This window comes from Cricetulus griseus, chromosome 3 (genome assembly GCF_003668045.3).
Source record: "Cricetulus griseus strain 17A/GY chromosome 3, alternate assembly CriGri-PICRH-1.0, whole genome shotgun sequence".
Taxonomy (NCBI): Eukaryota; Metazoa; Chordata; class Mammalia; order Rodentia; family Cricetidae; genus Cricetulus; species Cricetulus griseus.
This window is the reverse complement of record NC_048596.1, coordinates 15,802,224-15,816,804: the sequence shown is the minus strand read 5'-3', so window position 1 is coordinate 15,816,804 and position 14,581 is coordinate 15,802,224. Positions and strand designations below refer to the sequence as shown.

Sequence of the window (14,581 nt, the reverse complement as noted above, 5' to 3'; positions counted from 1 at the left end):
CCGCGGCCAGTTCCGGCCCCGCCCATTAAAGGAGCCGCGCGCAGCCAGAGTGAGTCGAACCGAACGCCGCACGCCGCACGCCGCACGCCGCACGCCGCACGCCGGACGGGCGGGAGCAGCCGTCAGCGCTTCCGCAAGGACAGGTAGCCCGGCCTCAGAAGACAGCTCGTCACATCCAGAGACCCTCTCTTCCACCCCGCAGTTACGGAGCGACCTTACTGTCATACGCCTCCGTGCCTCCTCGTCCAGAGACGCTGTGGTTCAGGGCAGCCATCCTCCCCTTCCTCAGGGATTCCCACCCTCACCTTGGCCGCGCTAGACGCCCCTCAGATAAGCTCCCTGATCGGGATGGACGCTGCTCCTATCCAAGCCGCCCTGGAGCCCCACTTCCCGGCAGCTGAGGCACACCCTCCTCCTTAGGACTCTCCTCACAGAACTTAGGCTACACACCCCCACACCAGTATCCCCTATTTAAGGAGAACAACTGCACTCCCTACAGAGAAACTCAGAAGCAACCCCTCTACTTCACAGATTGTAACTGTAGTAGGAGGGCAACTAACTAAAGACAAAGGAACCTTTCTGAGAAAAACTGCAAGTTAGTTCTTTGCTGAGGAAGGCAGGAAGGAGCGCTGTCTTCAAATTCCAGGCTACATTGAAACAGCTTTGGGGAGAAGATTGCTTGCCTTAGCTGAGGCATCAAGAGATGGGAAACAGACGGAGAGCAGAGAAAAGTCGAACACTATCACACAAATTCACTTCAAGTTTTATTTTGCCTCTTGCATGGTCTTCAGATAGTTTTACAGTTTGTTTTCTACAGAAACTGAGCTGTGATTCAAACAATCAATGAAATGATATTCCAACCTTAATATTCATAACCATGTAAGTTGGCACAGCACTTTATCCCAGAGCGATGATGGTATAAACCTGGACATGTTTCAGGTATGTTCAGATCATTCAAAGTGATTACTGAAAGCCAACATGAAACAAAAAGCAACTTGTTTAAAATTCCTGATTCCATAAGAAACTGACTCTGAAACCCTCCAAATAAAAGGTGGTAATTCCCACTAGAGTATGGGGCTGTACTCAAGAGAAAGGTGAGGAACATTAAATGGTTTTAGTATCTAGTAAAAATTTTGCCCTTCACCTCAGCCTTCAAAACCAAACTTGATTTCAGTTTTCCAACATAGCCTATCACAGGTTTTTACCCTAAGAGGCTTCTAAGCAAGCACTCTCTCCTGGGCCTCAGTTGGAAGTCACCAGGTACACTAGTGCTAAATTTAAGACTATCTCAAAAGCTCACACTGGAGTTCTATAAAAGTAAATGTTCAAGTTTCCTTTTTCTCTCTCCCCCCTCAGCTCAGAGTTCAAAAGCTGATGAAAAACTTGAGAGAAGATAACAAAATACTGTTGAAATCTAGAGAGAAGACACTAGCTAGCCATGATTTAAAAAAAAAAAAAAACCCTGCAGAGACCATCTGCCAGCTTCATGCTCAAACCCTTAAATTCACCAAATCTAAATTAAAATACATGAAGTTTTCAGAACTTCTGATTAAAAGAAAAAGTATACTTATGGTTAACATATACTTATTCTTTCTTTTAAAAATTAGATACAAACATGCAAGAATTAAAGACTGATTCAATTAAACCAGTAGTTAACAGGTCTTGAGATAAAATGACAACTGCTCTAAGGGCAGAAGAGACGAGTCAGTCCCTTTACTTACCCTTACATGACAACAATGTCAGAACATTTCACATGCGTATCTGCAATGAAGGTTAACCTCCAGAAGTAATGCACTTCCCAATAGATTTGAGTCCTATAAAGCTGACACTCCCCCCAATAGTCGTGGCCTATTCCTATGTGGGAGGCATTTTAAAGACAAACGTAAAGGAAATCTACCATCCACTGGTTTACATTATTCAAAGTGCCACCCTAAACCAACACCTTTCATTTTCAAAGGAAAAAAAAATATAAAAACAGTAAACAAAAAGAACAGTCAGGTTACAGCTATAGTCTATATACAAAGAAATTTACAAGTTTGTCCATTTAGGCCTTTGCCACAAACAAATGCACATTTGTCCCTACAAAGCACAACTGCCTGAACCAACATTATAGGAGATAGTTAGCCAGAGCTTTACAAAAAGCAGAAAAATTGCCCCAAATTGGAACCCCACTAATTCTTTGTCATTCCTGCCATGTCTCCAAAGAACAGAGACAGTTCATTCAGCACCACGGAGAACAAAGAGTGATCTTCATTACTCGTAGGTGAGAAATGCAACCACACTGGATGCAGAAAATAGTGCTGACTACATTTATTTGAGACCCTCTCCCTACAGAGCCCCATAAGAGGTCCTGACACCTAACACAAGACCCAAAGGAGAGGCACACCACATCTTTTTCCCGCAGGATATGCAGCAGTACTATCTTCCAACCAGTGAGCAGTCTGAACAGGGGATGGTGAGTTCTATAGTCATCTTTGTTTCCAATTCAACTGGCTTATCTGTCACGGCTCCAGACACTGAACTGTGTGAAGACCTCAACCACCAACCACAAGGTGGGGTTAAGAGACTCTGGACAGTTCACAGTGCCAACCAACGTCACAGGCTTCGACCAAGTATAACCACATCCTTTGGAAATCCTTCCATCTTTGCAATTTCAAAACAGCCTAACTTGCTGTAAAATTCCAGAATTCTTTTATCATCTGGTCTTACTTCACAGAAAGCCCCCCGGGATCCTAGAAATAAAACAAAATGTTTTAAATATAAGTAAATATATAATATAACCATGAATCATGTTTAATATAGATGAAAGCTTTATCCCTAAATTTCTTACCAATACATTTATTTCTTTATCTGTTTTGCTATACTTATAACTTGGAACTACAGTCTGAGCCTCACAATGTGTTTTAAAATTTTTTTGAGACAGGGTTTTTCTCTGTGTAGCCCTGGCTGTCCTGCAGACCAGGTTGGCCTCAAGTATAGAGAGATCTGAATGCCTCTTCCTCCTGAGTATTGGGATTTAAGATGTCTGCCACTACTTCACTGCTTAAATTCTTTTTTGTTTTTGAGATAGGATCTCACTGTGTGGCCCTGGCTGGCCTAGAAATCACTAGAGCAGGCTCACTCTGAACTCAGGAGATCCACCTGCCTCTGTTCAAAGCATGCGCCACCACACTGCCTTAAATCAAGCAAGCAAGCAAAACTCTTTCCACAAAAGAAAATTCTTTGAGAAATGGCATTCAAAGTAAAGGTAAGTTCTGTTCAAAGCACCTAACACACTTTCAGGAATCCCTGAGGCAGAACCTACTCTAGTCTGTCACAAGCCTGTATATCAGAATGCTGAACATTGTTTTAAAAAATTACTTATCCTCTGTGTGTATGTTTGGGGCAGAGGTTCCGTGTGGAAGGTAGAAGACAACCCACTATATGGGTCCCAGAGACTGAACTCACGTCATTAGGTTTGGCAGCAATTGCCTTTACTCAGCAGGCCCATGCATATCCTTCAGACATATTTAATGTCTGTAACATTTCGTCCTAAGTACACACAGAGAATTATCCTCTTTTAAAGTTGAATTATTCTGCAAAGTGGATGCAACTAATTCAAATAACATATAAATGCAATAATAAACAAGGTGCATTCTGTTTAATTTTTCCTTTCTTCAGGGTCTCACAATGTAGCCTTGGCTAGACTAGAACTCAACTATGTAAACCAGGATAGCCTCAAACTCAGAGACCCACCTGCTTTTGCCTCCTGAGCTTTGGGACTAACAGTATGTGTCTTCATGAGTGGATTACAAACTGAATTGTTTATTATCAGCAGTTATCTGGGAGGCTAAGGCAGGAGGATCACTAGTTCAAGGACTATCTAGGCTACCATGAGTTCAGGCAGATCTCAAAAACTGAGAAACACTGTCTCAAAATGAAAAAAAAAAAGGAAGGGGGACCTGGAAAAGTTGGCTCAGTGGGTAAGAGCACTTGCTCTTGTAGAGAATCTGGATTCAATTCCCAAGACCTACGTAGTGGCTCACAACTATCTGTCATTCCAGTACAAGAGGGCCACCTTCTCACCTGAGGGCACTCGGCATTCACATGCATAGAGCACAGACACATGTAGACCAAACACTAATACACATAAAATAATTAATTCTTTTTAAAAAGGCTGGGGGGTACAGCTCAGTGGTGTCTACCTATTGATGCCCTAGACTGAATCTCCTATGGTGCAAAATGCAAACCAAACAATTTGGGGGTTGGGTGGGCAGTGCTGGGGTAGAAGCCAGGGCCTCGAGCCTACTGCGTGTTTTACCACTGAGCCACATCACCAGACCTCTGCAACTCTGAAAATGGCATGATTAACTAGTCACCTTTCTACCAGCCAAGAGCTAACCTTTGTTGAGACAGGTTCTCACCAAGTAGCTGAGCTAGCCCTGAACTTGTAATCCCCTTACCGCAGCTTCTTAAATTCTGGGACTGTGTGTATCCACAATGTTCAACCTTAAAACTTGTTCTTACATTTTAAAAGGCTGTTTAAAAACTAAATGCTCATAGGAGAATCACTGTCTATGGCTCTCAGAGTCTAAAACATCGTCTTGCTCTATGCCAGTATTTTTCTCATAGCACTAATGGTGAAGCAAGGAGTTTTCCAAGACTCCATTTAAGTGATATATTCTAACAAAAAAATCGCACCAAGGTTCTTCATTAGGTTAATTTAATTTTCAACTATTTATGGGCCTCTAAGCAAAATGAATGTAGTATCTCTTGTGTTCCTTTCTTGCTGAGGGTCAAAATTAGTATTCACGCTATAAAAGAACAAAAGCATTTTTCAATAATCAATGCATACTACTAAACTCTTACACCAGTAATAACTCAAGCAGCAAGCCAGACACAGTAGGTGCAGACTCAGCTACTTAAGAGGCAGGAAGACAGCTTGAATCCAAGAATTGGGGGCAACCAGGCAATATAGTAGTAAGACCACATACCACCCCCTCAAAGGCACACATAAACACTGCAAGGAGGGGGAGCAATACAACTGAAAAGAAACTGTTACTGTGTGTGCATGTACCACGACATACATGTGGACCCAAAGGACAGCTTTGTGGAGCCGGTTCCTTCTACTTTTACAAGGATTCTAGAAACTCAATTCAGGTCAGCAGGCTTTTTTAAAAGATCCATATGTCATGGCATGTATGTGGAAGTCAAGGAAGTCAGGTTATCAGGCTGGAATCTTTGAGCAAGGGCCTTCATCTGATGGGCCCTCCTCTTTCTATCTTGTGGCACTGTCATCCTTTCCCAATCCCTGCTTTTTTGGAGAGGGCTTCACTATACAGCCCAGGCTGGCCTGGACCTTGCAGCAATCCTAGTCCCTTCTTCTTGAGTGCTATGATTATAAGAGTGACCAGACCCAGCTTTCTTTTATTTTGAGTAGTCTCAGCACTCAGGAAGCTGAAACAGAAGAATGTGCACAGGGCTCTAGGATAGGCTGTGACAAAAAGGGCAAAACAAAATACTTTTAAAAATACAGGACTTGGCCAAGCGTAGTGGCACACGCCTTTAATCCCAGCACTCGAGAGGCAGAGACAGGTGGATGGATCTCTGTGAGTTCTCAAGGCCAGCCTGGTCTCCAGAGCAGGTGCCAGGATAGGCTCCAAAGCTACACAGAGAAACCCTGTCTCGAAAAACCAATAAATAAATAAATAAATAAATAAAAATAAATGAGACTTGGTGACATGGTTCAGTGAGTAAAGGACCAGCTAACAAGCCTGCCAACCTGAGTTTGATCCCTAGGACCCACATGTAAAAAGAGAATCAATTCCTACAAATTTTCCTCTGGCTTCTGCTCACACACCCATACATACACATACATACCCACAAAATAAGTAAAAATATTTAAAAAAAAAAACCCTCTCGATCAAATAATACAGCTCTACACCTTGTACTCACCATTGGCCTTCAGTGAAGACAGGAGACAAGCCATCATGCTTTTAGCAACACTGGGGTCTGTAACTTTTTTGTGAATATCCATCTTTATCAGAGAAGGGAAGTTGGCAAGGAAAGTTTCTGGCAAAACCTCCTGCTCTTCATGGAAACTCAACATTATTTTCTATGAAAACAAAAAATAGAATCTTTTTTATTTCAAGTTACTTTTATCTGTATCCCAGAATTCAGGAAAGGAAAGCAATGTTAACTTTGCCAGCACAGAGAGAACCAATTAGCTTACAATTCTAATATGGGTATCTATGGCCAAGGATGGTGATGCTCACCTTTATCTCACTACTCAGGAAGCAGAGAAAAGCAGATCTCTGTGAATTCAAAGCCAGCCTGGTCTACAGAGTGAGTTCCAGACCACTTAGGGATAAACAGCAAGATCCCATTTCCAAAAATAAAAGACACACACACCCAAGACGAAGTGACTAACAGTCTGGAGGGCTTGATAGATTAGGAGTTAAGAACCCTTGCTAAAGTTATAAGGGCTGGAGCTCAGGATCCCAGCACCCATGTAAGATGCCGGGCATCTAGCACATGTCTGTAACCCTTCTTTCAAGAAACTGGAGATAGAGCTGTGGAATCTTGCTGGCTTCTTGACTATCTGAGAAAATGTGAACCCTAGGTTCAACTTGCCTCAAAGATATAAACAGTGAAAGAGGACATACTCATACAACGTTGAGTTCTGGCTTCTATGCACACAAACACAAAAGTGAAACCTTTAAAAACTAAAATGGTTTGTTTAGAGCAGTCATAGTTGTTCATGCCTGTACCCCAGTCAGCCTGGTCTATAAGAATAAGTTCCAGGAGAGCTGGGCTACAGAGGCAGATTCTGTCTCAAGAGATAAAAAGAGTTAATCTAAGGCAACCCAGATATAAGACAGTGACAAAACACTTACTTAGCATGTGTGAAGCTGGAGACTCTATACTCAGCAACACAGACCTTAAAAATCCGCCAAGCAGTGGGGGCACACGCCTTTAATCTCAGCACTTGGGAGGGCAGAGGCAGGCAGATCTCTGTGAGTTTGAGGCTAGCCTGGTCTACAAAGTGGGTTCCAGGGCAACCAGGGATGTTACAAAGAGAAACCCTGTCTTGGGGAGAAAAAAAAAAAAAACTGAAACAAACAAGCATCAAGATTATGACTGTGAGTATATCACATTAAATAAAACATGTTTAGTCTCAGTACACAGGAGGCATAGCCCAGCCTGATCTACATGAGTTTACAAAAAAAAAAAAAAAAAAAAGCAAAATTTTCCCCTTTCGTTCAAACTATCTGCCTCTGCCTCCTGAATGCTGAGAAAAATGGTGTATACCACCATACTTGGTGATTTTTACATTTTAATTTCTTAAAATTATCATATTATAAAATCATTGTATTACCTCAGCCTCTGAGAGCTCTTTGTCACCATTTGGCTTGGTGTACTTTTCCTGCATGAAGGGAATCCAGGAAATTTTACATTTTTTAATGAAGGGCGTCACATCTACAGTGCCTAAGGCATAGCCACAAATGCCATCTTCATCTTCTAGGACAAAACAGTAATCCAGGCTGAGGGAAAGCAGTCCTCCTACTAACCTGCTCAGGAGGAGGGAAGCCAGAGTGAGCCTTTAAGTTATTAACACAAAATTATTCACAATTTAGTGACATAAGGTTAAACATTATTATTACTATTATTATTATTGAGACAGGGTTTCTCTGTGTAGCCTTGGCTGTCCTGGAACTTACTGTGTAGACCAGGCTAGCCTTGGACTCACAGGGAACAACTGCCTCTGCCTTCTGAACGCAGTGATTAAGTGACACTCACCACGCCCAGCAGGTCCAACATACCTAAGTCTATGAAAACTACTTTTTTGAAAAAAGAAACTGAAAATAGACATACACATTCATTTATATCCATTTCCAGATTTAACTAAGACTAAACTGGAACTTATACAAATAACCTTCCAGTCAACACTTCCCCTTAACCTGCTACATGAAGTTATCTATCCTCAAACGCAACAGGCATCACCTACTTGTCTCCAATAAGGTCCGGCTGACTCTGAAAGGGTAAGCCCACTCCATCATCATACATTTCTCTGCAAATCTTGTACACAGAAGCCTGAAAATATAATCTAGTTAGTGAGCAAATCAAGACAAATGTCAAAAATGAGTATCAACAGCCATGAGTGGCGGTGCACATAGGAAGCTGAGGCAGGAGTATTGCAGGTTAAAAGCCAGGTTGATTAATGGGCTACAACTATGGATTACAAACCAATTATCTCAGAAAAAGAATTACAAATCCGGGGAGGGAGAGGGTGGCCTATCAGAAAACCTGGGTGGTTGTGGTGGGGGTGGAAATGACCTTTTTATTTATTTACTTATTTTGGTCTTGTATTGGTTTTCTTTTCAGATAGGGTTTCTGGCCCTGGCTGTAACTGGAACTCATTCTACAGACCAGTCTCACCTCAAACTCAGAAACTCACCTGCTGCCGCCTCCCAAATGATGGGAATGAATGAACCACCCCCACCCAGCTAGAAATGTCACCTATGTTGCATTAAATATTACTTAGATGGACATGTAGATCAGTGGTACAATACTCACCTAGCATGTGCAAGGTACCACTTTTGATACCTAGCACTAAAATTTTATTTCTTTTTATTTTTTTTTATTTTATGTATTATATATACAACATTCTGCTTCCATGTACATCTGCACACCAGAAGAGGGCACCAGACCTCATTACAGATGGTTGTAAACCACCATGTGGTTGCTGGAAATTGAACTCAGGATCTCTGGAAGAGCAGTCAGTGCTCTTAATCTCTGAGCCATCTCTCCAGCCCCTAAAATTTTATTTCTTAGATCATACCTGTAAAACTACTCAGAACAGCAGGGCATTAATAAAGACTGAAAACTTGTTAGAAACCTTTAATTTTTATTATTTTTAAAACTGTGTCCACATGTGAGGTGTGTGCACTTGAAGGCAGGTGTTCTGAGGCAACTGTGAGCTTTGGGAATCGGATGACTGTGCTCTTAACCACTGAGCCATCTCACCGTCCTGGAGATGAGTTTTCAAAATGAACTGAGGATTCAAAAGCCAGTCAACTTTTTAAGAGACTCTCATCCTTTTTTTGGAGATAGGTCTCACTACATAGTCCAAGCTGTCCTTAGACTCAAGTTCTGGAACTAAATGCAAGGGCCACAAGATCCTGCTCGTCTTTCACTTTATTTTATTATTATTATTATTATTATTATTATTATTATTATTATTATTATTATTATTTTGTATACACTGGTGTTTTGCCTGCATGTATGTCTGTATAAGGATGTCGGAAACCCTAGAACTGTGAGCTGCCATGTGGGTGCTGGGAACTGAACCCAGGTCCTCTGGAAGAGCAGCCAGTGCTCTTAAATGCTGAGCCATCTCGCCAGGCCCTAGTCTTTCATTTTTTGCAACAACAGTTTCAAAATGCTTTAAACAGACTTGCTTACTTTCTCTAAATGGCTGATTGTCAACTGCCAGTAAGCAATTTACTACAGAAAATTAAAGGACATACATGAGAAAAATCAGTCAAGGATAACACATAATTAAGACACACTTTTCTGTAATCCCTACTGTGAATTAAACATTTATTTATTGGGCCTTTTTTAGACAGGTTTCATACCAGAGCTCACTGTCCTAGAATGTACTATGGCCCAAGCTGGCCTTGAACTTGCCAATTGTTCTGCCTCAATATCTCAATTGCTAGGATTACAACCATGAGCCACCAAAACCCATCTGTCATTTAAAATGGATACTTCTCTGCCTCCCCCAAATACTAGGAATTGAATCCAGGGCACTGTATGTGGTAGGCAATGAACACTTGCTATCTACCTATCTCCAGCTCTCATTCAATTTTCCTAAAAATTTAAAATTTTATTTATGTGCATGTACGTTTGCTTGCAGGAGTGAATGTATGCACCATCTGTGTGCAGGATCCCATGGGCCAAAAGGCAGCTCTGGATCCCCTGAACTGGGGTTACAGGCAATTTTGAGTTGCCATGTGGATGCTGGGAACTGATCTCTGGTTCTGTGCAAGAGCAGTATGTGTGTCTAACTAATGAGCCATATACCTAATCCAATCCCACTCCCTTTTAAAGACAGTGTCTCATTATGTAGTCCTGGCTGGTTTTGAACTCTGAAATCTCTCACTTTACCTCCCAAATACTGGAATTAAAGGTACATGACAACACATCCAGCCTTCATTTTGAGTTTTTAAAGGGAAGAATTAAAGGACTCAGCTTGAGTTATTAAAGTTCTAAGGAGGGGCTGGAGAGATGGCTCAGAGGTTAAGAGCATTCATTCCCTGCTCTTCCAAAGGTCTTGAGTTTAATTCCCAGCAACCACATGGTGGCTCACAACCATCTGTAATGAGGTATGGTGCCCTCTTCTGGCCTGCAGGCAGCAGGACATACGCTGTATACATAAAAAAATTAATCTTAAAAAATAATAATAATAAATGAAGGAGGTAAATTCCTTAGGCTCCTCCCTCAAAATTACCCCTCCAGGGATCAATGTTTTGATTAACTTCCTCAATTTAAGAGCTGGAGAGTTTAGTCACAATTCTGATCTTGAATTCAGCCCCACCCCCCAAGGGCCATATGTGTAAAGCTTGATACTCAGCTAACAGGCCTCGGGAAGGTAGTGGAAACCCCACAAGGTGAGGCCTGTTGGACAAAGTAGGGATTCTGAAAGGTACAATTTAACTGACTGGCTCTACTTTCTAGTAATCATGAGGTAAGCAGCTTTGCTTTGCTCTATTCTGCCATTGCACCATGCTGCAGTGACATACAATGTTGAAACTGACTGCCCACAAATTGAAACCATGAACCAAAACAAAACCATCCTTGGTTTTTGTTTTTTGAGACAGGGTCTCACCATGTAGTCTTGGATGGTCTGGAACACACTATGTAGACCAAGTGGACCTCAAAACCAGAGATCTGCCTGCCTCTGCCTCCCATGCCTGGCATTCTCAGGGATTTTGGAAGGCTGATTGACACAGGGCTGTGTCAGTGACGGTTGAGTCAGATCCCTAACCCCGTAAGTACACAGATAAATGAGCAATAGTTTAAGACACAAAAAGCAATTCTTGTAACCATCTAGTTCAAAGGAAGGCTGTAAATGAGCACTTAACCAATACACCAAGATGATAGGCAGAAAATTACCTCGTCTTTAGGAAAATAAGGTCTGATAGTATAAACTTTGGAGGTAGGAGTCAGTGGAGGCGGTTGAAAAAAGAGATCATTTGCCCCATCAATTGGCAATAAGCGCTGTAGGAAGGAAAAAAGGGAGACAGATTAGTGTTGAGAAGACGCTATTTCTTTCAATGAGTGTGCACTGCAGATTACCAACTTAACATTAACTGGCTACTGCAGGCATACCTAAAGAAGAGGGGTGCACTACACTTTACTAATATAATACCTCTTTCCTGGGGGAGGGGTGTTTCAGAATAGAAATTACCCAAACTGACTTACACAGCTTTAATGGCATAATAGAAATCTAATTTTATAATCAAAACAGAACAAAACAAAAAAACTACTCCAATTATGACATAAATATTTGTTTTTAAAACCAATCTTAAATGAACCATCTTTCTACTACAAGATGGCAGAACAGACTGTGAGGAGGAGAGGTTTGGTCTGAAGAGGGTTATCTGCCCAGGAGACGCTTCATCCCCAAAGCAATGCGCTTCAGTTTGCTGTGCGCAGCAGGGCACCTGTTGGGGGAGAAAAGCAGAGCACCTGAAAGTCCATGAACAAACCCCAACAGCAACAACACTTGTTGTTTTGTTCAGACCGTCACTAGCAGAGTTTTTTATTTTTAAGTATATTGTATTTATTAAGTAGCCAAGGAACTACCCTTTAAACCCTTTATCGTCCACTTGCATAATAAGCCATCTTTTTTGTTCATGGAGTTTCCACTGGCAGACAAGCATGCGCGCATTGTGCATTGCGGGCGCAGATTTAAATGCTGTGCGACCTGCAAAGAAACAATGTGAAGTGTATACCTAGAGCCGCTGCGCTTCGCAGGCGCGGGGGGATTGACAGCATCTCCTTCAGAAATTACTGTGAAAGAGGAGGAAAATTTGATTTAAAATCCAGCTATGTAACTAAATTGAATTTGGGACTAGAAAGCCTTCGGCAGACCAATCCTTCCAGCCATCTGATGCGCAACATAAGGTTTCTCATAAAACAAAGAAAAATGTCAATTCAGTTGTGAATTCATATTGATACCTGGAACTCTCCTGCTAGACCACCTCTAAAGGCCCAGGGTTCTTGGTCTCCAATTAAGAACTGTGCTGAAGAATGACTACGACACCCTGTTGAGATCAGATCCAAGCGGAGAACGTTACGAGAAAAGGGATTTCCTGGGGTCTCAAATGTCCAACAAACTAACACACACTGGAAATAGCTTCTCTAAAAGTACTAATCCAGGGTTTCAAGGCAAGGCTGTGATAATAATTATCTTTAAATTTATGATAGCATTTCAATACTTTTATTCCTTCCTCTGATTAATGGAAACCATTATCATCAATCCTATGCTTTAATTATTGGAAGGAATAATTAGGTTATCTAAGTAAAGTTTCTGTATTCCTCACACACAGCAATAAATCAAACAGCTGCTTATCTGTCATGAAATTCTGTGACTCTGAGACGAATGAAACAGACATTTTATTATCACAGCCCATGGAGGAACTGAATTAAACCTGTCTGAAGTCACATTTTACATTTTGGGAAGGACACAGGAAAAGAAAAGGGGAGTTAGTCTTGTCAGAAAACTTAAGGTCAGCAGAATACTGTAGACAAAAGTGAAGCAATGAAGCATGTGTTCTTCATGGACAATGACAATCTAATAAATTCAGACATGGACAGTTAGAATACCAGTCTGCCAAGATCTGAGAAGGGTGAGCCAATTACTTTTCCTAATTTGTCCAAAGCTAAAAACACACTTTCCAAGGTGTGACATACACGGTTCTTCTATCCATCTGCTATGAGTTTTGCAGTGTAATGAACACATGCACCAAGTAGCAGGCTTTGAGGCCCAGTTGTCAGTTTTAAGGTCATCACTAACCAACCTCAGAAGCAATAAAGTCAACAACCAAGAGATAATTAATAGCAAATGTTTGGAAACCAACTAGAAATGGCCTGCCTGGTTTTCTGACAAGACACAGCAGCGCAATATAGTTCTTTTCCATTGGAAGACAGCATCTACCTCCTGTTCAAGTTAACAGTCTCATCAGTATAAGATACAGTGTGCTAGTCAGACAGTCCCAAAGCAAACCAAAATTTTGTTGACAATTCAGCCCATTAAGAGATCATGTCTATGTTTGTTATGTTTTAAGGGTAGGGTTATGTATTAAACAAACAAAAAAAAAACAAAAAACAAAAACAGAAATCAAAACGAAAAAAAAACCCAAAACAACAACAAACAAAAAACAAGGGGCAGAAAAAAACAAGCAAAAACAAACACAAACCTATAAAATGCAGTATTTGTAAAATAAGCATGAAATGGGTCAAAATTTAGACTACAAGAGCTTGCCCCATTTCATAATTCAGTGATTTACACTGCAGAAAAAGGAAAAAAAAAAAGACAAAAAAAAAAAAAACCAACAACAAAAACAAAACATTACACTTCTCAAACTTTAAGTTCAGCCAATTACCCCTACCCTCCACTTTGAGACTCCAACATAACTAGCACTTCCAACTAGTACAGTGAAAAGCTGCATGTACGAAGAGCTGTGTAAATGAAAACATGGTTAATGCCTCAGACGCTGCGCAAACGTGACTTCAGTTCATGTCTACTGCCCTAGTTTATTCTACCTGAACTACCTCACAGATACAGCCTTTCAACTTAAACTAATTAATCATGACGCGCTGTGAACATCTGCCGCTGTCCATCCAATAGCAGTAGACACTTGTGCTGAGGGTTCTCCCATCTGTACACAATGGGGAAGAAGACAATAGAAGTCGTTAGTAATCAAAAGTACTGTAGAGCCACATTCTTTAAAGGACTGAATGCCAGCTGGACTGGAGAAAGGAAGAAAACAAGGGATTCTAATCATGAGCCCCTGAAATTGGTCCTGAAGATACGCCCCCTGTCATGGACATTTGTACAACTACAAGAATGTGATAGTAGCTATTTAAAACTATAATGTTCTGTCCTCGAGACTGTACCAATTGGAGAAATTCACTCTCAGGCAGATAGCTTGAGAAGAGAAAAAACAAAATTGGATATAATAAAATTTAACTTTCAGTAATTCTTGGATGGAGGGGATGATACTGAGGATTAAACCCTCAAATGTAATATTTTAAGTGATATATTCTCAAGCTCAATAATCTGTATTTCAGGTTCAAAATTCCTAGGGGCCTTGGAGACTTAAAATGCAAATGCCTTTAAGGACAAAACAACTCCCTGGAAGCCTGGAAGGCAAGTGCTGTCTGTCATCCAAAGGTCAGTCAATACAGACAGGTTTTTGCCCCATGAACCTACAGAGATATCTCCACCTAGACAGAGTCTTCTATTAAGGCTGCTGTGCTAATACACAGGGACACAAAGGGAGTTCTCACAATTTCTAAATCAATAATCAGA

General features: G+C 41.2%; 1 protein-coding gene across 2 annotated transcripts in view; it reads right to left on the bottom strand.

The window, feature by feature from the left end:
- Positions 1 to 747: 747 nt before the first annotated feature.
- Positions 748 to 14,581, bottom strand: part of Oga (O-GlcNAcase) — a 34,589-nt gene continuing 20,755 nt past the window's right edge. For both annotated transcript variants that reach the window (XM_035441802.1, XM_027407165.2), the window contains 6 exons: positions 12,226 to 12,311; positions 11,158 to 11,262; positions 7,988 to 8,073; positions 7,358 to 7,550; positions 5,935 to 6,094; positions 748 to 2,732 (listed from right to left, as the gene is read on the bottom strand). In XM_035441802.1, the coding sequence (XP_035297693.1) occupies positions 2,596 to 2,732; positions 5,935 to 6,094; positions 7,358 to 7,550; positions 7,988 to 8,073; positions 11,158 to 11,262; positions 12,226 to 12,311 (767 nt within the window). In that variant the 3' untranslated portion in view covers positions 748 to 2,595. The remainder of the gene's footprint in view (positions 2,733 to 5,934; positions 6,095 to 7,357; positions 7,551 to 7,987; positions 8,074 to 11,157; positions 11,263 to 12,225; positions 12,312 to 14,581) is intronic.